The sequence below is a fragment of the Protopterus annectens genome, chromosome 3.part1 (assembly GCF_019279795.1).
Source record: "Protopterus annectens isolate FY-2018-M chromosome 3.part1, PAN1.0, whole genome shotgun sequence".
NCBI classification, from domain to species: Eukaryota; Metazoa; Chordata; order Ceratodontiformes; family Protopteridae; genus Protopterus; species Protopterus annectens.
This window is the reverse complement of record NC_056732.1, coordinates 1,411,713,463-1,411,739,250: the sequence shown is the minus strand read 5'-3', so window position 1 is coordinate 1,411,739,250 and position 25,788 is coordinate 1,411,713,463. Positions and strand designations below refer to the sequence as shown.

Genomic DNA, 25,788 nt, shown 5'->3' with positions numbered 1-25,788 from the left:
TACTTCTCAGGCCCCTTCTTCTGACAAACAAATCATGTCTCTGGCTGCAGATTTAATTTCGCTTATCAGGGGGTCTCAGCCTCACCCAGACAGAGGTTCTCAGCCGCCTGCAGAAAAAAGGCCTGGAACTGAGCAGGCAGACAACCTCTCTTCAGATGAAGCCTCTGAGGATTCAGAGCATACAGATACCCAAGAAGAATCCTTCCAGGCCTATGAAGACTCGGATGTTGAGGAATCTATTCCCTCTGCCTCTCCTCCAGAGGATTTTTCTTTTGGTGAAGTCCTCCACTCCATGAGGGAACATTTCAAGTGGCAGGGTCAGGAATTTTCTGATTCTAGGAAAAGGCTACGTACCTTCCTTAAGTTACCCCAGCACAGGCCTTTAGCTATCCCTCCAGTTTTGGATGTCCTGGATGATGTTCTCTCCGACTCCAGTGCTTCCCCTGATTCACTCCCTCCTGCTCCTGTCAAGCCAGACAGATATTACAGGGTCCCTGACACTCACAAGCATCTCTTTAAGGCCCACGCTGTGGATCTAGAAACAATTTCACAGGGCCCCAAAGGAGTGGCTACCTCCTCAGCCAAGAACCCACTGCCAGCTGACAGGGAAGCAAGGTCCCTGGAGAGATGGGGTAAAAAAGTTTATACCTCTTCCACCCTTGCCATGAGGTCACTTAACTGCCTTTTTCATATGTTTCAATACCAGGATTACTTACTGGATGATTTGCAGAAAAAGATAGCCTCTCCTGAGCCTATAGATAGAAAGGCATTGCAGGATTTGGTCCATAACATCCAGCAGGTTAGTAATCATTTTTTACAGTGTGGTTATGATGCATTGGAGGCTTCATGTAGGGCAGCTATGACAGGGGCTGTTATTCGCAGACATGCTTGGTTGAAAGAACAGCCACTGCCAGATCATGTTAAAGTAAAGCTCCTGGATGCACCTCTGGATAAACAGAAGCTTTTTGGTACTAATGCTCAGGATGTGTTGAAATCTATTGAGGAGAAGGCAAAATCAGTGCAGACAGTAAAGGATTTCCTTCAGGTTCAGCCACCAAGGTTCAGCAGGAATTGGCCTTCAAAGAATTGGTCCTTTCCGGACTCTGAAAAGTTTCAAAGGGGAAAGAAAAGGCGTGCTCGAGGTAGAGGGCAATACCGTGGCTCCTACAGGGGGCGCCAATGGCAACCACAAAATCAGAGAAGTGGCACAGGTAGTTCACCTGCACCTCAGGGACAATCACAATGACTTACCTTTCACTCCGCCTACCAAAGCTCAAAGAGATGCACCCCTAGGCGGAAAATTGTCTCTCTTCTCAAAAAACTAGCACATTATAACAAAGGACAATTGGATTCTGGACATAATAGACAGAGGTTACAGGTTCCACTTCCATACCTTACCAACAGGACAAGGCATGCCAAACCTGCCACAAAATTAAAGGGCAGAGGCACTCATAGAAGTCTCAAAGCTGTTAGAAATAAAAGCAATAGAGAAGGTTCCTCCTCAGGAACAAGGACAGGGATTTTATTCATGACTGTTCCTTGTTCCAAGAAAAGAAAAACAATGGAGGCCTATATTGGACTTGTCCGTTCTAAATACTTTTCTTATGGTGCCAAAATTCAAGATGCTGACGTTACAGCAACTTCTTCCCATGCTGGGCAAGGGGTCTTGGCTGGTTACTCTGGACCTCATGGAGGCATACCTGCATGTCCCTATCAGACACAGTTGCAGAAGATACCTCAGATTTCTTGCAGGAACAGAGCACTATCAATTCTCAGCATTGCCGTTTGGCTTATCTACTGCGCCCAGAGTATTCACGAAATGCCTGGCATCAGTATTGGCACATTGCAGACTCCAGGGAATTCAAATATACCCTTACCTGGACGACTGCCTAATACAAGCAGACAGCAAACAGACCTTGCTAAAACATTTGAAATACGTCATTCAATTGCTGCAGGCTTTGGGATACACAGTCAACATTCAAAAATCAAGACTACTGCCATCCCAACAGATTACTTTTCTAGGAGCAAAACTGGACACACAGCTACAAATGGCTTTCCTCCCAGAGGAGAAACAAGAGCATTTAGCAGCTTACTTCGAAGGCCTAGCAAAATTAACCCACCTGACCACAAGGAAGACCCTGCAGGCCCTGGGGTTCATGGCATCTTGCATTCTTCTAATCCCTCTGGCAAGACTACACATGCGAAAGCTGCAATGGTACCTAAAAAGCTTGTGGTCGCAACACAGCCACAACCTAGAAGACATAATACCACTCATACCATGCCTGCAAAGGGAATTTTTGTGGTGGGCTCAAGCAAGTCACTTAAACGAAGGCATGTTTTTCAACAAACCTCCTACAAGTCAAACAATTACAACAGACGCCTCAGACCATGGATGGGGGGCGCACATGGATGGCAGATGCATTCAAGGGCAATGGACTCCCATGGAGATGCATCAGCACATAAATCAAAAAGAGATGTTGGCAGTGATACATGCAATAGAAGCCTTTGGAAATTCTCTTCAGCAAGGTCATCTACTAATAAGGACAGGCAACACCACTGTCATGTGGTACATAAACAAACAAGGGGGCACTCATTCCTACCCCCTCTGCAAACTAACAATGATTCTTTGGGAAAAGTCCCTGAAACTGAACATCTACTTGCAATCCCAGTTTGTTCCAGGCAAGGACAATGTTCTGGCAGACAGATTGAGCAGAAATGTCTTGGATCCACACGAATGGATGCTACACCCACGCATTTTCTCACAAATAGCATCTGCATGGGGAAGACCAGACGTAGACCTCTTTGCATCTCATCTCAATCATCACGTGGAAAGGTTCTGCACAAGGATACACCATCCACTAGCTTGGAGAACAGATGCTCTTTCCTTCAGCTGGAATGCACTAACAATTTATGCATTCCCTCCGCTACCTCTCCTCACCAAGGTGTTACTGAAGATCAAGACAGAACAACCAAGAGGAATATTGATAGCTCCAGACTGGCCAAGGCAACACTGGTATCCACTACTACTGAGCATAACTCACACCAAACCGTGGCCCTTACCTCAATGGCCTCTGCTCCTAACTCAACACAGTTACAAGACTGTTCATCAGAACCTGCAAACCTTAAAGTTGACAGCTTGGAGAGTTCCATGACTCCCTCTCTGAAAAAGTTCAGGAAATTTTGCTGGAGGCACGCAGACCCTCCACCAGAAAAACCTATTTGGCCAAATGGAAGAGATTCACCATCTGGAATGTCAACAAGGGCCAGGATGCATCACTGCTGAACATACCTCAGATATTAGAATACTTGGTAGAAATGTTTCACAGTGACCTCTCATACTCTTCCATCAAAATCCACGCTTCAGCTATCTCAGCACATTACAACTGTGATCCACCTGTGTTTTCGCATCCTTTGCTAAGACAGCTTCTAAGAGGCATAAAGAATATCAAACCTCCAAGGAAGCAACCAATTCCTGCGACCTCAATTACGTCTTGGAAAAATTAACTCTTCCTCCTTTTGAACTAGCAGCATCTTCAGAAATGCAATTTCTCTCTTGGAAAACGGTTTTCCTATTGGCAGTCACCTCAGCAAGAAGAGTCTCGGAGATACAGGCCCTCATGGCAGTTCCTCCTTTTCTCATCTTTCATCAGGACAGAGTTTCCCTTAGGACCAATCCTTCATTCATGCCTAAGGTGATATCCAGAGTGTCTCTTAACCAAGCAATTCACCTGCCTACTTTCTTCCCTAACCCTCAAAATAAAGGGGAAAAGTTGCTGCATACTTTAGACATTCACAGACAACTACGCTACTACTTGGACAGGACAAAATCCACCAGGAAGTCTGACCAACTGTTTGTAGCCTATGCTGCTGGGGTGCAAGGAAAAGCAGTCACCAAACAAACTATCTCAAAATGGATTGGACACTGCATCAGATTCTGTTGTTCTTTTCATGGAAAAAGTGTGCCGGCTAATATTAGACCACACTCCACCAGAGCTATGGCCACATCCACAGCTTTTCTAAGAGGAGTGGCTACAAAAGATATTCTAGAGGCTGCTACATGGAGCTCCGTGCATACATTTACCAAACACTACAACCTGCCTATACTCCAGATCCCGAGCAGGCTTTGCTTCGGCAGTCCTGCAGGGCCTTCTAGCTACACCATCTCTTGCTTAGTCCTACCACCCCCAGCTTGGCTATGGTATTCAACCCATATGTCAGGACTGCAGTTGCATTCTTGAAGGACATAGTACAGTTTTGTACCTACCATAAATGTAGATGTCCGATAGATATGCAACTGCAGTCAGGTTTTCCCTCCTACACCTCTGTTTTTACCCTTTTGGGTCCTTTCACCCCTTACCTATCAGCTGGGGTTATGTATATTATGGTTTATCTGTTTATTACTGTTGTGCATGTCTGGTTTTATCTGTTTATCCATTCACAAAATTTAGCCTTCGTTGGAGGGCACCTGGCATCTGGGGCAAGAAACACTGAAGAAGATGGCGTCGGCTGATGCCTTTATACTCCAGCCGCTCTGACATCGGGGAGGAGGCGACATCGGCCGACGCCGGACCCAGACTTTGGAATCTGGCCGACCGAAGGGCTGCCTGAGGCAGGACAACCCATATGTCAGGACTGCAGTTGCATATCTATCGGACATCTACATTTATGGTAGGTACAAAACTGTACTTTATTGAATGCCATCCTGGTCAGAGCCTTCTAAGGTTTATAGGGCGGACATTCCCTTAAAAAAGGAAAACAAAAAAGTAAAATTTTCTACTGCTCCTAAGGATCCACATACTGAATGGAAGGCCTTTACATGGGGTTTCTTTATTGCTTTAATGACATTAAAACCTTTCCAGGGTGTTTCTGTTTCTGCGCTCCCTTAGTCCTCTACTCGCCTTAAAAGGCCCAGGGAACAGAATTCCTCTGAGGAGTCAGATTCTTATGAGGAATCCCTTGCTTATTTTTCCCAAATTCCTTCTCCTTTAGAATGTAGGTCAGAGGAAGAGGAATCTAATAGTCCTGATGCTCCCTTTGTGGAAATTTCATTTTGGGACACAATCACCAGGATGATGGAATTTTTTAAATGGGATTGTGCTCTGGTATCTGACACCCATAAGAGGTGTACTATGAGTTGTTGCAGTTGGGAGTCTCCAAAACCTTCTGCTATTCCTCCTGTTTTGACTGCTTTGTTGGATTCTTTTTCCAATTCCTGTAAAGCTCCTAATTCTCTGCCCACTGCTCCTAAGAAGCCAGATAGTTTTTGTGGGGTGCCTGAGAATTGTAACTTTTTGTACACATGTCCTGGTGCTGACCCCCAGTGGTGTCTGTAGCCTCTGACAAGTCTTCCCTATTGCTTCCTTTGTCCAGGTTATTGGCATCTGATAAAAATAGCAGAGCCATGGAAAGGCTAGGTAAGAAGGTTTACATGTCTGCTACTCTGGCTTTTAGAACTGTTAACTATCAGTCCCATATGTCCGGTTATGTGTTGGCTCTTCCTTCTCAGGCTTGTTGGTTTATTTCTGATCCTCCCATACCCTGCTGGTAAAACTTCTGCTCTTTCCATGTTAGGGACTTCCTCTCAAGTGTAATTATGATGTAGCAGATCTCTTCTAGGGCTGCTTCTTTTGGTTCAGTGATGAGGAGGTATTTCTGGCTTCGGCTTCAGCCTTTACCTGATATGGAGGCTAAGTTGATGGATGCTCTTCCTTAATGATAAACTTTTGTTTGGGGAAGTAGCTGCTGGTTTAGGTTCCTTCAGAATAAGGGGAAGGCTTAACAGGAAATCAAACGTGTTTGTCTCTCCTGTGCCTAAATTTCAGATGCATTATCCCAATAAGCCAGCCTTTGTTCACAGGCAGTCACGCCCTCCTGGTAAGGGCAAAAAGAGAGGCAAGCAAGTTCTTCCTGCTAAGGCTACTCAAACTTCAGGGACACCAAAGTCTTCTTTTCCTGATAAGCCAGGTGCTGTATGGCTATCTGTCTCTTCCAGCCACTTTCCTCTTTGGCTTCAGCTTACTCAGGATTCTTGGGTTCTGTCCATCGTTCTTCGAGTATTTGATGGTGTGGAAATTCTGCCCCCTTTTTATGGGCATTCTCATCCCCCCCTTCCCCCAAGAGGTTCTTGAAGAACTTTTGACTCCGGGTGCTAGTTAAGATGTTCCTGTGTCTCAAAGGGGAGGGCGTTTTATTCCAGAAAGTTTCTAGTGCCGAGAAAAAAGGGTACTTGGAGAACAATTCTAGAACTCTTTCATCTAAATATTTTTCTGAAGGTGCCCACCTTTCAGATGCTGTCCCTTCAGATTCTTTTTCTCCTTCATTCCTATACGGTGTTTCTGGATCTCAAGGATGCTGACCTTCATACTCCAATCCATCCCCTTTTCAGGAAGGTTTTGCGTGTCTGTGTTGCTTCCCGGCATTTTCAGTTCTCTGCTTTTCTCTCTGGCCTTTCTACTGCCCCAGGGTTATTCACCAAATGCCTCGCTCCTGTGACTGCTTTTTGCAGGCTGCAGGGGTTTCAAATATTTCCTTACCAGGACAACCTTCTGGTTCAGGCATCCTCTCCAAAGATCCTGTTGCAAAATCTTCATTTTGCCATTTCCCTTCAGAGCCTGGGGTTCAAAATAAATTTTAATAAGTGTTTATCTGACTCCTCCTCAGGATCATGTCTTTCTGGGTTGCAGGATTCAAACGGTGCCTGTGCTGGCATACCTGCCTCCTCCAAAGGCCTTGACTTTCATTTCCTTTCAGACTCTTCTTCCTTTGGACTCCGTTATAGCCAGGGAGTTTCTGAGAGCTCTAGGTTTCATGGCATCCACCATTCCTATGCTCCCTCTGGCCATACTCCACATGAGAATGTTTGTGGTTTCTGAAGTCAGTGTGGCTTCAACTTGCACATCCTCCAGAATTTGTAGTTTTGTCTTCCTTGTCTCGAGAGAACTTCACTGGTGGATTCAGCAGTTTTCCCTAATTCCAAGCTCCCTTTTTATCCCCATCTTCCTTCTCAGGAACTGTACACAGATGCTTTATATACGGGATGGGGCACATCTTTTGGCTACCTAAAGGTACTTGGGGGTGTGGTTGCCTCTTCAGTAGAAGGAGCACATTGGTGTCAAAGATGAAAGCTTTTATGCTGGCTTTTCTGGCTTCTCATCCTCTTCTCTCCAGGGCTTCGCAAGGTATTCACACACAGTACCACAGTGATGTGGTATATAAACAGATAGGGAGGAATAAGATCTTGCCTTCTTTGCTGGTTTGCACTCCTGATGTGGGATCTTGCTGTCAAATATCAAGTGACTCTTGAGGCAGTTTACATCCCTTAAGGTCAAAACATTGTGGCAGACACACTGAGCTGGTCCTTAACTCCATCCAACAAATGGCTGTTTCACAGGGATGTGTTTCTGGACATTTTCCATCAGTGGGGTACTTCTCAAGTAGATCTGTTTGTCTCCTCTCTCTGAACAACTTCCTCTCTTTTTGTGCTAGTCCCAGGTACTCTGGTGTGGAAGGTAGACACCCTCAATTTCCCTTGAAATGGGATGTTTCTTTATGCATTCCATCACATCCTTTCATTCCAAGAGTTCTGTTCAAAATTCAAAAGATTCCTCCAAAATCTTGTTAGTCCTTTTTGGCCGAGAGAACATTGGTTCCCTCTTCTGCATTTAGGCAAGGACAGTCGTCTTAAGTTACCTCACAGGGTGGATCTAATCTCACAAGACATGGGATCTATCATCCATCTCCACTTGTCCATGCTTCAGCTGACAATTCTGGATGATAGGATTTCGGTTCCTCCCCACTTGTCCATGCTTCAACTGAGATTCTGGATGATAGGATTTCGGTTCCTCTTAGACATTTTTTTCTGAGTACGTTCTGCAGGTCCTGAAGGAGACCAAGAAACTTCCTTCTAGGAAATCCTACTTACCCAAATGGAAGATGTTTTAAATTTGGTGTTTCTCTCATAACCTGGACCCACTTACTGTAGATGTTCCTTTGTTTCCCACTTATTTTTAAGTTGCTCAGTGCTGGTTTGGTCTTTTCTTCTTTTAAGGCCCACTTGTCAGATCGCTGCCTGTCTGCCTTTAACTTCTCCTTTACCTTCTAGATTTGAGGCTAAATTTCTTAAAGGAGTCCTTAATATTAGACCTCCCAGGAAGGCTATTCCACCTCCCTGGGATCTTAATTTTATTTTGGAGAAGCTGATTCATGCTCCTTTTCAGCCTGCTATTTCAGCTTCCTTGCAGCATTGTTCTTAGAAGACTCCTCTTTTGTTAGCTTTTATTTCTGCCAGATGGGTGTCTAAGTTGAAGGCCCTTATGGCTTGTCCTCCTTTTTTGATATTTCTTGAGGACATGGTGTTCTTGTATACTAATCATTCTTTTTATGCCTAAGGTGGTTAATGAGTTGTCACTTAATCTATTTTGCCTAATTTTTCCTCTCTCTGCAATCTGATGGTGAGAGGGTACTGCATACTTGTGTGGAAAACTCAGATTTTATTTGGATAAGACTAAGGCTATTAGAAAATCTGATCAGTTGTGTCTTTTCATCCTAGGTCCTTGGGTTTAGCTGTATCCAAACTGTTTCTTCTTAGATTTCAAAGGCTCTTTCCTTTTGTTATACTTTTTATGGTAAGAGCCTTCCTTTCTTCTCCTAAGGCTCATTCTTCTAGAGCTGTGGCTTTCTCTGGTGCTTGTTTAAGGGCTTGGATACTAATTATTTTCTTCAAGCAGCAACCTGGACTTGTGTGCATACTTTTACCAAACACTACAAGTTGGATGGTATCTCCAGAGCTAGAGCTGGTTTTGCTAGGGCCATTCTACATGGTTTCATAGGCTGTACTGCTTCTTCCTCCTCCCAAGTTTCTTCTTGAGCTTTGGCACTCTCTCATACATTAAGAATACTGCAACAGGAATGTCAGGACATAGTACCGTTGTGCAGAATCTTACCATAACTGCAGATGTCCTTTCCTTCACTGTTGCAGTATTCAGTCCCGCCCTCCTTCCCCTTCCTTTCTGGATGTACTGGTTACCTCCTGGATTTCCTTAGACTGGTGTTTCTACTGGGGCAATCAGTTCTGAGGATGGTACATCTGGACCTTACCTTTATCCCCTATGCTACGCGTGGAGCATATGTCTTGCGTTTGGTGTACCTTAAAGCAACAGTAGGCTTTGGTATGCTGGCTGATGTCAGGCTTCCACAGCAGGGAATCCCATAAGTTTAAGAACACTGCAACAATGAAGGAAAGGACATCTACTGTTATGATAAGATTTTACCCAACTGTGCTTTCTAGGGAAGCCGCCCTCCCAAAAGTATAAAAAAAACAAAAAAAAATTTCTGCCTCCCATTCCAAAAATGCTACTACTACAAGGCTGCATTCAGGGTGTGCCAAAAAAAAAAAAAAAAAAGGAGGGCGCATGGTTTTTACTCTCCTTCCTTTGGATAAGAAAAGGGAGAAAGTACCTGTAGGATTATTCTAGATCTCTTAAGACTAAACCAGTTTCTACTAGTACCAAAGTTCAAGATGCTAATAACCCTCCAAAGTGTACTTCCCCTTATCTTTCCAGGGGCAAGGTTGTTGACTGAATTTGATGGATTCCTACCTACATGTTTTTATGACCCAGGGACACGGGGCATACTTGTTTTAGGCAGGGAGGGTTGCATTACCAATTTTATGCCTTTAAATGTGGCTTATCTACTGTTGCCAGAATTTGGCCATGTTCTTTTGCAAGGTATAGGGTATACATTTCTATCTTTACCTTATTGACGGATTCAGGCAAAGTCTCACCTAGTACTTTAGACAGCTAAGCAAGTCAGCACAGATTGCTTTCATAAGGTGGGTCTAACCCTCAACCTCCACAAATGGCATCTCCATCCAAGCACCAGGACTACTTTCCTGGGGGGCATCACAGACTAGGTCCAACAGAGGGCTTTTTCTCTCAGAGGACAAAGTCAGATGTTTTGTTTTTTTTTTTTTTCAAAATACTTCAGGCCCTAGGTTACGTGACTTCTTGCTTTGCAATGATTCCCTTGATAAAGGTACATATGGGGAAGTTGCAGTGGTTCCTAAAAAACACTTGGACTCTGCGTGTATGGCGCCTAGGTACATAACTCGACCCCGTGTCGGAGTGTCAGGGCAGCCTGCTGTGGCGGACTTCCTGAGCAGAATGCTTCTACAGCCACAAAATGAATATCAAAAATGGAAATCTTTCTGAATCTCTTGCATCACTGGAGAGTATTGGATGTAAATATTTTACCTCAACAGAATACCTCTAAGAAAAATTCTTCTTGAGAAACCAGGAAATGGGTATGGGAGAGTGGACACTTCATGACAGAACTTTTCCATATTTGTCTTTCCACCAATATCTCCGGGTACTTCTAAAGGTGAGGTCAGGTAAGTCCAGAATGATTCAAATTTCTCACTTTTGACCCAGGCAGCAATGGTTCTCCTCCTTCCTGATCCTCAATGAGAGGAAAATGAAAACTACCACCAGTCATGGACCTTCACATGCAGAGCAAGGGGTCTGCCATACATAAGTCTGAAAACTCTCAAGCTAACAGCTTGGAAGATTGGATTCTGACTCCATGCACTCTGTTGTACCCACAGGACATGTTATCCATTCTGAAAGAGGCTAGAAAACCAAGTTGTATTTGGGAAAACGGGAAAGGTTTTTCTATCTGGTGCAATTCCGATGGTATTCTCTAACCAAGCAGAACTCTGGTAGATCCTTGAGTAGCTTTCTTACCTCTTCATACAGGGTCTGTCTTATTGTAGGATCAAGGTTTATGCTTCTGCTGAGTCTGTCTGCCTCCCAGTCTTCCCTTCTATTTATTCCCATTCCCCACCATTTTGGTGGCGGCTCACAAGTCTTCCACCAGAAAAAATTATCATAGCCAAGTGGAAACGGTTCTCTATATGGGCCTCTCAACGGGACCTAGATCCATTTACAGCTCTGGTTTCTGCTGTTCTGGAATTTCTAGCGGGTATCCTTTACCAAGGGGCTAGTTCTTCCACCGTTGAAGTCCAACTGGCTGCCATCTTTAACTTTCATGTGGGGGAAGACTTGGCTTTCCTAGCATCCTCCAGACTTTGCAAGACCTTCCTTAAGGGTATCTTCCTTTTAAGACCCCCGGTGAAAGATCCTACACTTCCTTGGGACCTCACCTTTGTACTTCAGGCTCTAGTCTCCCCTCTCTGAGCCCACGGCAAGAGCAGATTTACAATTCCTATCTTGGAAAACTTCCTTTTTGGTAGCTATCACTTCTGCCAGGAGGGTATCGGAACTTCAAGCATTGCCCATTAAAGCTCTTTGCATGGTTTTTCATAAGGACAGGGTTTCCCTGCATATAAATCCTTCCATGTGAAGTTGTTCGATCTCGCCGTTTGTTCTTACACACTGGTTCGGAGCCGATCCCTCGGCTCCGAGTCGGCCACATTCCAAGCTCTGCATCTAAGAGAAGCTCAAGACACAGTCCCTATCCCATGATCCTCTCCTGCTAACCCTCAGATCTAGTTTGCCGCTGCAACAGGTCTCATCGTCGAGTGAGAGCTCGGGCCAGTATCCTTTTTTCTGTATAAAAATTTACTATATATTTCTATAAAGTTAAAAATTATTAGAGTTTTTCTTAGTATTAGAGTTAGTATTAGTGTGTGTGTGTGTGTGTGTGTGTGTGTGTGTGTGTGTGTGCGTGTTAGTTTAATATAGTGTTTAAGAATTTGTGGGAGCGGCTGCTCCTAGCCTGCCTTAGGTTAGTTATTGTGTGTCTGTGTGTGTGTATATATATATATATATATAGATATAGATATAGATATAGATATATATTTTCTATTCAGGACATGTCAGATAAAGCCAAGTCTGGTTTTAAACGTTGCCAGTGTGGACAGAAAATGTCCATAACAGACAGCCACGTTTCCTGCGTCTACTGTCTAGGCTCTCTCCATCTTCAGGAGGACTGCTCCATCTGCCACTCGTTTAGTGGCAGAGTGATGATGGAAAGACGCAGGAAACTGATTGAGAGGGGTCTCCTGAAGCCAGCGTTTCAGGAGGCATTAGGGAAGGCAGACCAGTCATCAAAGTCTTTGAAGGGGTCGAAGTCTTCGAAGGTATCGGAGCCCAGGTCATCGGCTCAGAGTACCTCTGTTAAGATTCGGTTGCCGGCTCCACAGACCTTGGAGCCGAGCACCAAGCTGCTGCCTCGGGGTGAGGTCCAGGTCTTAGAGCCGGTGTCAGAGGTACTCCCTTCATCGATCCTTCGCTCTGTGACCTCTTCGCCCCCTTCGACCCGTTCCTCCAGAGCACTGTCAGATACCGATGTGGATCGAGTGGTGCAGAAGCTGATGGAGAACACGGCCTTATCCAAACTAATTGCGGTTTCGTCCCAGTTGGTTTCGAAGCTTGAAGCCCTTCCTGTTCCATCCATAGATCCTCCTTCGAGACCCATCGAGTCATCGGAGCCGGGAGTCAAGGATCTGATGATTGTTGATCCCCCGGAGCCAAAGCCTTCTTTAGTGCTTTCGGCTCCACTGACCTCGACACCCTCGGTACCCATCGAGGGGTCTCGGAGCCGACAGTCTCTCCTCGGTTCCGGGGGGGGGGGGTCGAACCGAAGTTTCGGTTCCGACTCTTCCCCTCGGTGCCTCGGCGCAGATTAGTTCGGCTCTGTCCTCAGGATCGGAGCCCGTGGTTCCGGGCCCGGGGAGGCTACCGTCTTCTTCAGAACCGGAGGAGTCCTCGGCCCGGGGCTCCGGTGCCTTCCAGGCCACGAGGAAGGTTTTGTCTAGTAAGACGTTCGCGTCTTCAGATTCCTCTTCTCCCTCCCCGAAAGGTCCGCATTCTGTCTCTGCACCACCGGTCCCCACCAAGCGTAGAGACCCAAAGCCTCAGTCAGCCCCAGAGGAAGAACCCTGCTCCTTGGAAGCTTCACCAGATGTCCCTTCTGATGAAGTCCCGAGAAAGAGAGTGTGCAAGAGGAGGCACCGTGATTCCCCACAGGAATCATTGACATCGGACACCGACTTGGATGAGTCAGAGGGGTCCCCACGGTCCTCCTCCGAGGATTTCTCGTTTGCCGACATCCTGGAAATTCTCAGAGGGGTGACTGGCAGTCACTTGCCCCCACTGAGGATGAGTCGGTGTTGCTGAAGGCTTTTGGGGCTCAACCTTCCACCTGCTGGGTAACTCCGCCCTTCGACGAGTTAATGGATTTAATAGCTCGAAGGGCATGGGAGTCCCCTGACACTTTGGCACCAGTCCCTCGAAGGCCCAATAAGTACATCACTGCACCCCAGGATAAAGCGCATCTCACCAAGGGAGTCCCAGTTGATACTATGGTGGTGGCGGTGGCCACCAAGAAAGAAATGTCTGAAGCATCTTCCTCTGTTCATCCTCCTAACTAAGACTTTAGGACGATGGACAGGTACTGAAGCGCATTTTTAGTTCAGCGACTTTTTCCATGCGATCGCTGAACTACCTCACTCATTTTACCTGTCTTCAAAGAGATCTCCTCAAGGAATTGGGAGATACTCTACAGGGTACCACAGATGCTGCTGTATCAGACAAGGTGACAGCACAGCTCAGTACCCTAAACTCTTATCGTTAACTCATCCATGCAGCTCATTTCGTATGCAGCCGAAGGATCGAGTAGGGCTGCAGCTTCAGCGATCGCTCTGAGGAGACAATCCTGGATGCGCCTATGCTCCTTTGCGGAAGCCTTCAAGTCTTCCTTTATTAATGCCCCTTTTGATGGCTCCTCCTTGTTTGGGCCCAAAGTGAAGAAGACGCTCACTAGGTGTGAGCAAGAAGGAAAGACCCTGTCTGCCGTAGGGGTCTGTTTTTCCGCCCCTTCTAGACCATACCCCAAAGGGCAAAGAGGTGGAAAAATGTGGTTCCGGAAGACTCTGGGAGCTTTCCAATCCACACCTAGTGAAACCCCCTCCAGAGGCAGAGGAGGGGGAAGGAATGGAAGATGCCGCCCAGGCAGCAGAGGGGGTCCGCAGAACCAGGCCGACAGGGATAGCGCCCCTGGGAAAGCCCTTCCAGCACTCCTGAGTGGAGGCCCGGCTGTCCTGCTCTGGAGGCAGTCGGGGGTCACTTGGTTTTATACCCAGAGGCCTGGCTAAATCTCACTTCAGATTCCTGGGTAAAAAGCATAATAACCAGAGGAAACAACATCTCTCTCTTAAACAATCCTCCCACCCAAAAAAGATTCCCAGATGTTCCACCCACTCTGCGGGATCAGGCAGCCATAGAAATACAAACGCTGTTAGAAAAGAGAGTCATCCAGCCAGTCTCAGCAGACCAAATAGGATCCGGAACTTACTCAGGGTTCTTTTTAGCTCCAAAGAAAACGGGACTGGAGGCCTATACTGGACCTCAGCAAACTCAATAACTTCATGAAGAAGGAAAAATTCCGGATGGTCACGCTGCAATTGATCCTTCCGTTTCTTCAACTGAACAATTGGATGTGCTCTATAGATCTCAAGGATGCATACTACCACATAAAAATGGCCAGGCCATCCAGAGCTCACCTGCGCTTCCGGCTGGGAGCCAATCATTTTCAGTTTCGAGCTCTACCCTTTGGCCTCAGCTCAGCCCCCAGGGTGTTCACCAAGTGCATGGCAGTAGTGGCGTCCCATCTGAGGCGACTGGGATTCCGGGTTTTCCATACTTAGACGACTGGCTCCTTACCGCCACCACCCGGCATCACCTATTGCAAGCCAGGGACTATACAATCAATCTCTGTTCCCATTTAGGCATAACACTGAACTCCGAAAAATCTGCCTTGTCGCCCTCACAGCATATATCATTCATAGGAGCGGAATTGGACACTACCTTAACTCTGATCAGGCTTCCCCAAACAAGAGTTTCAGCCTTGAGGGAACAGATTTCTACTCTTCTACAAAACAAGAGTCCCCGCTGCACAGGTCTTGAAAGTTTTAGGCATGATGGCAGCTACCCTTATCAAGGTCCCCATAGGGAGAATGCACATGAGGATCCTCCAGTGGCTACTCTTCGCACAGTGGTCTTACCAACGACTACCATTGTCACACAACATCCTGCTCACGGAGGCTTGCAAGCGGGATCTTCGATGGTGGATGAACAGCCACGAGCTTATGATAGGCCGCCCATTCGTCCCCCCCTCGTTCAAGGCGAGTGGTCGAAAATGGAGTACAATCTGCACATCAATGTCCTGGAGTTGAGAGCAGTGCTCCTGGCGTTGCAGCACTTTCACGACTACTTACCTCCGGGAACACTTGCAATTCAGACAGACAACATGTCAGTGGTCTGGTACATAAACAAGGAGGAACCAGGTCTTACCCCGTATGCAGAGAGGCCCTGAGAATCTGGCAATGGGCTGTGTCCACTGGACACTTTCTCATAGCAATGCACATCCCGGGGACATCCAACGTAATAGCGGACAGATTGAGCAGAGCCATCCTGTTGCCTCACGAGTGGTCCCTCAAAAATCATGTAGCTGAGAGGATATTCCGCAGATGGGGCCAGCCTTGCTGCGACCTTTTTGCATCCTCCTTGAATACCAAATGCAGAACCTATTTCGCCCCACTTCCCCCTCCGGGGGGGCACCCCCAGGAACGCACTTGTGCACGATTGGCCCCTGGGTCTCCTATATGCCTTCCCCTCCTGTTCCACTAATCTCAAAATTTCTGCAGAAAGCCAAAGGTCTGGAAAGGACGATCATCTTGACAGCACTATTCTGGCCTCGACAAATCTGGTTCCCCTTCCTCCAAGCTCACCAAATAGAGGAACCTTGGACTCTGGACCCAGTGCCAGACTTTCTGACCCACTCGTCAGGAGTTCTTCACCCCTCTCTTTCGTCCCTCAAATTGACAGCATGGCTGCTTCACTTCCCAGCTTAGCCAGGTCAGATCTTTTGTCTCCAGCAGTACAACATATTTTGATTTCTTCCCACAAAACCTCCACTAGAAAATTGTACAAGAGCAAGTGGAAATGTTTCGTGTGTTGGGCTTCCAAACAAGGTTTAGATCCTTGTTTGCTCCTATTCATAAGGTTCTAAATTTTCTATCTACTCTCTTTCATCAGGGGGCTTCAACATCCACCATAAGGGTACAGTAGGCTGCCATATCTAATTTTCATGTGGGTGAGGGGGGCGCTACAGTTATGTCTCTCAGACTTTGTAGAGCTTTCCTGAAGGAAACTTATCTCTGACCACCCATTCGAAGTCCGTTTTTTCCTTGGAATTTAAATCTGATGCTATCCCAACTTATGTTATCACCCTTTGAACCAGCTTCGTCATGCCCACTTAAATATTTTTCCTGGAAAACCCTGTTTCTTGTTGCAATCACTTCAGCTCGCAGAGTCTCAGAGCTGCAGGCACTGTCAATTAGACCCCTGTATCTGATCTTTCACCCAGACAGGGTCACCTTGCGTACTAATCCGTCCTTTCTATCAAAAGTCTGCTCAGAATCTAATCTTAATCAGTCCATAGAACTTCCCACTTTTTTCAGGCACCATACCAATAAATTGGAATACATGTTACACAAATTGGACATGCACAGCTGAGATTTTACCTCGACAGAACAAAAGAATTCAGGAAATCGGATCAACTTTTTGTTTCTCATGCAGATAATAAGAAAGGACTTGCAGTAACAAAAATCACGTTATCCAAATGGCTTTCGGACTGCATAAACTTTGTTTATTCATCTTCCAATCAGTCTATTCCGTGCAAAGCTAAAGCTCATTCTACTAGAGCTGTTTCTACTTCCCTAGCCCATGCGGCTTGTTTACCGATAGGTACCATTTGTGCAGCGGCTACCTCGGCCAAACCTCATACCTTTATTACTCATTACAAAGTGGACAGGGCTTCCTTTGGTTCCACTGTTCTCAGGGATGTTCTCCCGTGAGCCACCCTGGGTTTAGGGTGCTAGGGACGCTACCAGTGTGCAAGAACAAACGGCGAGATCGAACAACTTCACATAAAGAAGTTATGTTCTTACCATAATGTTCCATGTGAGTTGTTCATCTCGCCTTTGTTCTTACATTCCCGCCCTCCTTCCCCCTCCGTGTTCTGGAAGAACAGGTACGACTGGTGGCTGGTTGTCTTTTCTCATGGTCCCCTTGGGCTGCCTGTCTCTATGTATGCATACATATTCGGACATGTATAATATATATGCGTATATCTGTCCTTACATATTTGTGTATATACGTGTATATGTGTATTGGTACGTATGCATGTGTAGGCGGGTATGTCTTCTGTTGTCTGGGTTTCATAGCAAACTAGATCTGAGGGTTGGCAGGAGAGGATCATGGGATAAGGACTGTGCCTCGAGCTTCTCTTAGATGCAGAGCTTGGAATGTGGCCGACTCGGAGCCGAGGGATCGGCTCCGAACCCGTATGTAAGAACAAAGGCGAGATGAACAACTCACATGGAATGTTATGGTAAGAACATAACTTCTTTTTTCTTCCAAAGGTCTCTTCAGAAACCAATATTAATCATACTGTCAATCCTTTCTGTTTTCTTTCCAAATTTCTAAAATAGGGGCGAATACAAATTACACTTGTGGACGTAGACAGACAACTGAGGTTTTATTTACACAAAATCTTTTCGCAAACCTCATCACATGTATGTCTCCTGTTAGAAAACATTTCTGGGCAAGCCTATTTCTAAAGTGACCATTGTTCGCTGGATTTCCCAATGTATCATTTGAGCATATTCTGATAGAGGCATTTCCCCTCTGGGTCAGGTGAAAGCCCACTCCACTAGGTTCATGGCCACCTCGGCGGCTTTTTGGTCTAGGGTGTCACTGGATGAAATTTATTCTGCAGCTGCTTGGTCCTCATCTTATACCTTCGTATGTCCTTACAAATTGGACATCGTATCCAGGAGTAGGGCATCCTTTGGCTCCACGGTGCTCCGGAATATCCTTCCATGAGGGCCACTCAGGTGTTGGTAGCTGGGGACTCTGTCCCACAGGTTGAAGACCAAATGTAATCAACTATTTCAGATAAAGAATTTATGTACTCACCATAACGTTCCATCTGAGTAGTTGTACTTCATTTGTCTTCAACCATCCCCCCTCTTCCACCTGACCTTGTCACTATTGTTCCAACCTTGTATTTAGGAGAGGAGCACTATAGTGGCTCTCCTGGGTTATGCTTGGCTTAGTTGTTGGGAGCCATTAGTGGTAAGGTCTTATTGGGTCGTGGTTGTGTTTTCTTGAGCAGCAAACTCGATCTGAGGGAAGGAAGGAGATGGGAGCATTATGTGTAAGGGGAGGAGCTTGGAGCTCTGATCAGATGCTAGTGATGCGGCCATCTCTGATCCGATTCACATCCGAATAACCACACGTTGAAGACAAATGAACATTATGGTGAGTACATAACTTCTTTTTCTCTCATTTCAGTGAAAGGTTGAGTTCTGTTTAAGGAGAGTACTTGGAGAGTATCATACGGTGAGCACAAGGTCTCAACCTTGAGATGAGCATCTGATAATGCAGGGTTTCCCCCCTTTCTAAGTTGTGCCATCCTGGAGATAGCATATTTAATATCCTAGGATGTTGGTAAATAACCCACATGTAAAAGTTAAGTTTTTGTGATCAGAAAAGTAAGCTATTGGTTTACATTTGCAATCACTTCAGGTAGAGTGAGGTAGAGCTGAATACAAAAGGTTGTTCAGTGATTTTTGTTTTGAGTAATCTCATCAGCAGTTATTGTATACTTCTGTATATCTGTGTATTGTGTATTTATAATGTGTAAAAATGTCACTAAACGACAAAGTGCTGAATACTACTTCAGGAAATTCCAAGTGTGTTGTAAGGAACAAAAGCTTTCAGCACTTTTTTAACCTCTGTTGCTGCATTTTGCCTTCAGGGCTCATCAGCTTTGGACCTTGGTATGTGCTTATTTTGCTGTATGTTGTATTATTCTCTCAGTGTAATTCTCAGATGCTTATTTCTACCTTTTCAGTCCTAACATTTGTTTGTTGCAGGCAAAGAAGTATGCAATGGAACAAAGCATCAAGAGTGTGCTAGTGAAGCAAACAATTGCACACCAGCAGCAGCAGCTGACGAACTTGCAGGTGAATTTACTTGCCTAGCTTACTTGGGATGGATTAGTTCACTTTAAGGTTGTTTAAATGCTTTGAAAGTGGAAATAACATGTTCAGCCATTTTAACGTAGCTGGCATTTCCAGCTGAATTTTGCATTTAAAATTTTTGTTTGTGCCACAGTAGACCTCAGAAGGGGATGGTTGAAATAATGAGCTCCTGCTATTCAACTTTGAAATATCATAGTTTAAGCTCCGGGATTGCCTTTTATGATGGTTCTTGTTATTTCCATTCTACTTGTTTAAACTCCTTTATTTCATTTTGAATGTTTCCTAGCCCCACTTTCATCACATGCAGAATACCACTGCCACACACCTTAGCTACGCTGTGCTCACACACAGTGACAAGTCTCCTAGTTTGACTTCGGTTGTACGTTCCAACAACCAACTCCAGTTTTTGAACTGGTTTTATGTATAGAGCAAATATGCATAATTGCAGGACACTTCAGTGGGTCCTGTTTGCTGCTCTAGAAAGTTAAATGTTTAGGGCTGTTCTTAGTCATTGCTTGTCCTGTGTGTAATCTGCTCACTTTTTGTGAGCTCTTAGATGTATTTGGCTTATGATGGGAGAAGTTGTTGAATCCTATTGTTAGAAGAGGGGAAAAATATCACTGCAGTTTAACTGAGTATATTCTGGAAGGGGGTTAATTTGCCCTCCCATCTTAAGTGATAAGACTGTGCAGCTGAATAAGTCTTACATTTCCAAGGTGAATGAATGGGAAGTAGCACAGCTGTGTTATCTGGAATATTTTTTGCAACAGTTACAGGTCTAAGTGTTTCTTTATTTCTGCAATGCACATTGGTCAGTTTGGTGAAACTCTGCCCACACCACATTGCAGCATTGCTGACTTACATGTGTCCTAGAAGATCATTTATTCAGTCTTTTCTATAAAAGGTGTGTGCGTTATAAAAGAGCTTAAGTTTATGGCTTTGCCATTGTAAATTCTTTGTTGTCTAAATCACTCCTTATTGGCCATAACTTTCTAGGAAAAATTTGTAAGGTACTGTGGTATCTTAGAAGTAAATGTTTTTTCTTGCAAGCAAAAAGCCACTATTTAGGGCACTTCCTTTTAAGGCAACAGTTGTCTTGCTTGTTGGTCGACTGGCAACTTACTGCTGTCTTACCACCTTATTCATAGGTTCATAGGATGATACTAGGCTATTGGCCCGTAGGCCCTTATTAAGCCTAGCCAAGAATTTCCCCCCATGTTCCCACAAAGTCAACACCTGTTTCCCCGGTCCAGCAAGGACACAGGTGGAGTCCCAGGAGTGTATCTCTTGTTTTCCATCTAGTCGCCCAGGTTCCTCTTAAAGAGGGCTAGAGATCTGGAGAAGGAGTCTAATCCACAGACTGGGTAAGTCTTTGGGACACAAATCTATCCTGTCAACAAGTTCTGTTAATGTCACAGACCAGGTTGAGACCTTGCTTGCGAGTTGCAAATCTTGAGTTTGACTTACGGATAGGAACACCATCAAGGCTGAGTCTGAGATGGCGTTCTATGCCAGACACTGGTCACCTCTGAGCAGTCTGTACGAGACTGAGTAGATGGACAGGGCTTTTAGCCTATGTGTGTAGGATAGGTGTTTGAGACCCTGGATTTTCCTGGTCAGCAACCTCTGTGGTCTTTCCAGCTGCTGCATATGCTTGGCAAGGTATTTGCCAAAGGGAGCATTGTATTCGATAATGAGTCTGATAAGGGAGGAGTGCAGAGATGACTATGACCTTGTTCCTGGATGAAATACTCTTATTGGGGGGGGGGGCGGCTATGTAGAAAGCCTTCTGTACAACACAGGCAACGTGGTGGTCAAAAGTCAGGTTGCTATCATCGTGGGTGCCCAAGTCCCTCATGACTGACTATGTACTTATCACATTTTTATTAATGTGATAATTAGTGGGGATGCCATTTTTCCTGAAGGGGATAATGATTCATTTCTTGGCATTCTGTTTGAGGCCATGCTTCTGGCACCATTCATTTGTTTGGTTAAGGCCCTCTTGGAAGTTGTTCACATAACTGTGGGAATTTAAGATAGCGCGCAGCTTGCAGTCATCTGCACACTTGGTCAGCCACAGATCACTGGTTTTGCCTTGCACTTCAGAAAAGTATATCCTAAACAGTAGAGGCCCCAAGATAGATTCTTGGGGTACACCACTTGTTATGGGTCTACTACTAGAAGTGGCTTCCCCTATTTTGACTTGAGTGGGTTCTATCAGTGAGCCAGTTAGCTACACATCTGGTAACGTATGGGTTGATGCCTAGCTGGGAGAGTTCATCTTTTATGCCCGAGTGGAGAATAGTGTTGAAGGCTTTGGCTAGGTCAAGGTAGGCAGTGTGCACCGTCTTCCCCTCGTCCGTGGCTGTGGCGACTGTTTCAAAGTCGTTGACCAAGTATAATAGGCTTGATTTCCCATTGACAAAACCAAACTGTATGGGGTCAAACATTTGGAGGCTGCCAGTGTCCTTGTTTATAAGGTCCATAATGCATTCTATGGCCTTGCAGATCAGGCTAGTTTGATGGGCCTGTAATGGACGCTCCATCTTTGTGTAAAGGGATGACAGTGGCTGTCTTTGGCCTGGGACAAAGCTGGTGCTCAGGCCTTGGTTGGATAGGGTGCGTAATGGAGCTGAGAGCTCATGCCTGAGTTAATGTAGGTTACGGCCCGGGATGTTATCGGGTCCCATGGAGACTGTATTTTTTGCCTTTGAGAAGGCATTGAAGATCTGCTCCCTGGTGATGAGAGGAGGGGGGAGGCAGGTGCTGGGGATGTCCTAGTTTACTGATGGGGGGGGGGTGTAGTTTTTACTGAACCTGTCTGCTATATCTATGGTGCTGTATGTGGTGATGTTTTGTTTCGCTGTTGCAGTCCTCACATTTGGGTTATCCTTGCCAGGGTAGCTCTCGGCTAACCGAATACCAGAGGCTTAGTATTTCTGCGTCGGTTGCTGTCGCTTCAGGACTGATGTCAGGTCGTCAGTAGTACAAAGTAAGGCAGCCAATGCCATTGCATCAATCTTTCTTGCTGCGGAGCCTGAAGCAGAAGCAGTTCACATGAGTGCCGGTCGGCCGCTACCTGAGTTTTCTTTTTCTGAATTGAAGGTGAAGTTTCCTAAAGCTAAGTACCCCATTGAGGATCCTTTTTTCTTGCTCTAACCAATGTCAGAAAAAGTTAACAATTGTCTCGCCTGTGGAAGGCAAATACCACTCCGAGACTTTCATTCTTACTGCATCACTTGCTTAGGACCAGACCACAATGTCCCTCACTGTCACTTTTGTGCTTTGTTGAATGCCTGAACTATACGGCGTTGTGCCCTTATCGTAACTAGATATTTTCTCTCTGTCCTCTAATTCCGATATGGCTTCGGTAAGCCATCTGACAGCAGATCTTCCGAAAAAACGTAAGAATAAAGACAGACTGACTGCACAGGTCCAGACCTACTGACGCTTCCATTAAGCTTGTCAGTTCTCCAGTCCTCAGTGAGGCACTTTCGCAGCTCCTGATGCCTGCTTCTGTGGATTTGCAGGCCGCTATCGAGACCCTTTTGGAATTCGGTATGCCACAAAACTGTAATTCAACTAAGGATCCTGCAGATATCTCTACCTTGGATGGGTCCAGAGCCGCTGAGCAGGCACCGGCGAGAAAGTATTTTGCACTACCATTTCTCGACAGACTTTTCGCGTCTGCCGTACTTTCGAAAACTACCGAGTTTCTAAGGCCAAGGGTATGAGTCACACCCAAGAAACCGGCCCAGTCTCAGGCACCTGCTTCCTTGCCTCGGTCTCAAATGCTTAAAATGGCGGAAGACCTCAATGCTGATCAGGGGAAGCCAAGCTACCCCTTCCAAAAGAAAGAGATTTGTCCCTAGTAGTTTTATCTGAACAGGAGTCCGATGGTTCTGATGCATCTGAATATGAAGACATGCAACCCCTCTCTGCTTATGAGGATTCTGATTCAGAGTAATCCATTCCTTCAGCCTCTCCTCCCGAGGACTTTTCCTTTGGGGAAACCCTACATACTTTAAGGGAGCATTTCCAATGGGAATGTCAGGACTACCCTCAGTCTAAAAAGAGACTCAGGGAATTCTTCTATCTTTCACAGCACAGACCCTCTGCCATTCCTCCTGTCCTGGATGTTGTGGATGATGTTTTCATGAAATCGAAACCTGACCGGTATTAGAGTCCCTGGACTTACACAAATTTCTTTCCAAAAATCGTACTGCTGACCCTGAGGTTATTTCTCAAGGGCCTAAAGGAATTAAAGCAACTTCTGCTAAGAATCCCACCCCCTCAGATAAGGATTCCCGAGCATTGGACAGATGGGGTAAAAAAGTATAAACCTCTCCTTTTCCTCTATTAAAATTCATGCTTCTGCTATCTCTGCTTATTTCAACACTGAGCAGCCACTTTTCTCACACCCTCTCATCAAACAGTTCCTAAGAGGGGATAGCAACTTGAGGCCTCCCAGGAGAGCACCTATCCCAGCTTGAGATGTAAACTTTCTGTCGGAAAAGCTCACCCTACCACCTCTGAACCAGCAGATCTGAAGTAGGAGATTCATTTGTCTGCAACCTGTGGGTTATGGATCCGATATCGGATCCGAACCGGCATGGTTTTCTAGCTATGGATCCGAGCTCTCAGCTCCTCCCCTCACCCATAATGCCCTGCTCTCCCTACATGACCTCAGATCTAGTTTGCCGCGCTGGTGACCAGATTGGTTTCTGAGAGCTCTACAGCTAAGTGTTTATTCAGCTAATTTTAGTGTTAAATTTAAAGTTTTTTCAACAGTTTTGTGTGAAAGTTTAGGTTTCCTTTATTGTAGCTTAAAGTTGTTTAGTTTTATTAACTTTTATAACTTTTAGTTTCCCTCCCATCGCTGGTGCGTAGTGTGTGTTTGGGCCTGTGTTTGTTTGGCTAGTTAGCTTTTACTTTCTTAGACTAGTTTAAGTAAAAAGCGAGTGTTCTTAGGATGTCTGAACAACCTAAGGCTGTTTTTTCGAAGTGCTCCGAGTGTGGCCATAAGCTTTCCCCTGCTGATGGCCACACTCGGTGCGTTCGATGCCTTGGGGTTGAACACCTCACTTCTGGATGTTCCATTTGTGCAGGGTTCAACCCCAGGGCATTGAAGGAGCGGAGGTCGAAGCTGGTCCTGGCGGGACTTTTGCCCCCGGACACGGCTCCGGCTACCGCTCGCCGGGGTACCGTGTCTACGGTTCCCTCCTCTCCGGCTCCCCCTCCTCCTCCTGGGACTCAACCTCCCTGTAGTGGTTTGGAGGAGAGGGAAGCAAGAAAGAAGGACCGGAGGGCGAAGCACCATAAGCGGCGGGCCGAGACCTCTGTTTTGGCCCCGCCTGCCAAGCGGGCTTCTCCTCCGGCCTCCTTGTCTGCTGGTTCTCCCCCTCCTCGGCTCCGGTCTTCTGTGTGCTTTTCACCGGGACCTGAGGAGGAGGAGACCCAATCTCCATCGAGGCTATCGAGGAGGCACTCAAGGCCTACCTCGGTAGCCTCGTCAAGATCTACGTACAGTTTATCTGATGCTGATCTGGTCCGGATGATGAGAAGGTTCATCCAGGCCCAGATGCAGATGGGAGTGCTCTTGCCTCCCCCCCCCCCTCTGGGGGGGAGCTAGACCCCTTTCTTTAAACCTATAGCTCCTTCTCTGACCCGCTACCCGGGTTCGGAGCAGTTGGAGCCGAGCAGCTTCGGAGCTGGGGGTGGGTCGGCGCCAATAGTACTGGGTACTTCGGATCCGACCCTGCCCTCGAGTGCTTCGGATCCGACCTCTCGGAGCCTGGATCGAGCCGGATCAGGGGATCAGTGCTCCTTCGGCTGTCCGTGTCTGAGCGCACTGCCCCCTCGGATCCGAGTGCTTCGGTGCTGGCTCCGATCCACTCTTCGGATCCTAGGGGGAGCCGATTATCGGATCCTTTGGTCGAGGTCGGCTCCCCCTCTGCTTTTGATGTAGTGGAGAGGGCCCTGTTGAGGGTTTCTGGACCCCCGGCACTTGCTTCGGCTCCGTCCCGCGCCCCATCTGCACTGGGCCAGGCTTCCACCATCCCGCCATTGGGACAGCCCGCTCCTTTGCCCCAAGTTGTTCCTTTGGAACAGGTCACAGTTTGCGAGGAGTCCTCTGACAGCCCCCCGGAGGATGCCCCTCGCAAGCATACGTGCAGAAGGAGGCACATAGACTCCCCCGAGTCTCTCACTGAAGACACGGACTTGGAGGAAGGGGAAGGCTCCCCAAGATCACCCCCCGAGGATGTCTCCTTTGGAGACATCATGGAAATGCTTCGCATAAGGGGGGGTGGTCTGCCCCCAAGTCTTCCTCGGACGAGTCCCTGTTCTTGGAGGCATTTGAAGCGGGCCCGTCTATGTCTTGGGTGTCCCCTCCTGCCGACCCCCTGGTAGACCTGATTACCACCAGGGCGTGGAAGGAACCGGACACCGTGGAGCCAATTCCAAAAAGGCCTGACCGTATACTTAGTCCCCCGGCTGACCGTGCCCATTGGAGTAAGGGGCCTCCGGTAGATGCCATGTTGACGGCGGCAGCCACCAAGAGGGAACTTGCTCAGGAGAGTCCCTCGGTCCATCCCCCGAGCAAGGAGTCTAGGATGATGGACCGCTTGGGGAAGCGGATGTTTAGTTCAGCGACCTTTTCAGTAAGGGCGCTGAACTACCTGGCACATGTGATTAGGATGCAGCGCAATCTTATCAAG

General features: G+C 46.5%; 1 protein-coding gene across 2 annotated transcripts in view; it reads left to right on the top strand.

The window, feature by feature from the left end:
• PUF60 (poly(U) binding splicing factor 60) overlaps window positions 1–25,788 on the top strand; it is a 2,163,680-nt gene that overhangs the window by 499,728 nt on the left and 1,638,164 nt on the right. For both annotated transcript variants that reach the window (XM_044067489.1, XM_044067490.1), the window contains exon 4: window positions 18,962–19,051. In XM_044067489.1, the coding sequence (XP_043923424.1) occupies window positions 18,962–19,051 (90 nt within the window). The remainder of the gene's footprint in view (window positions 1–18,961; window positions 19,052–25,788) is intronic.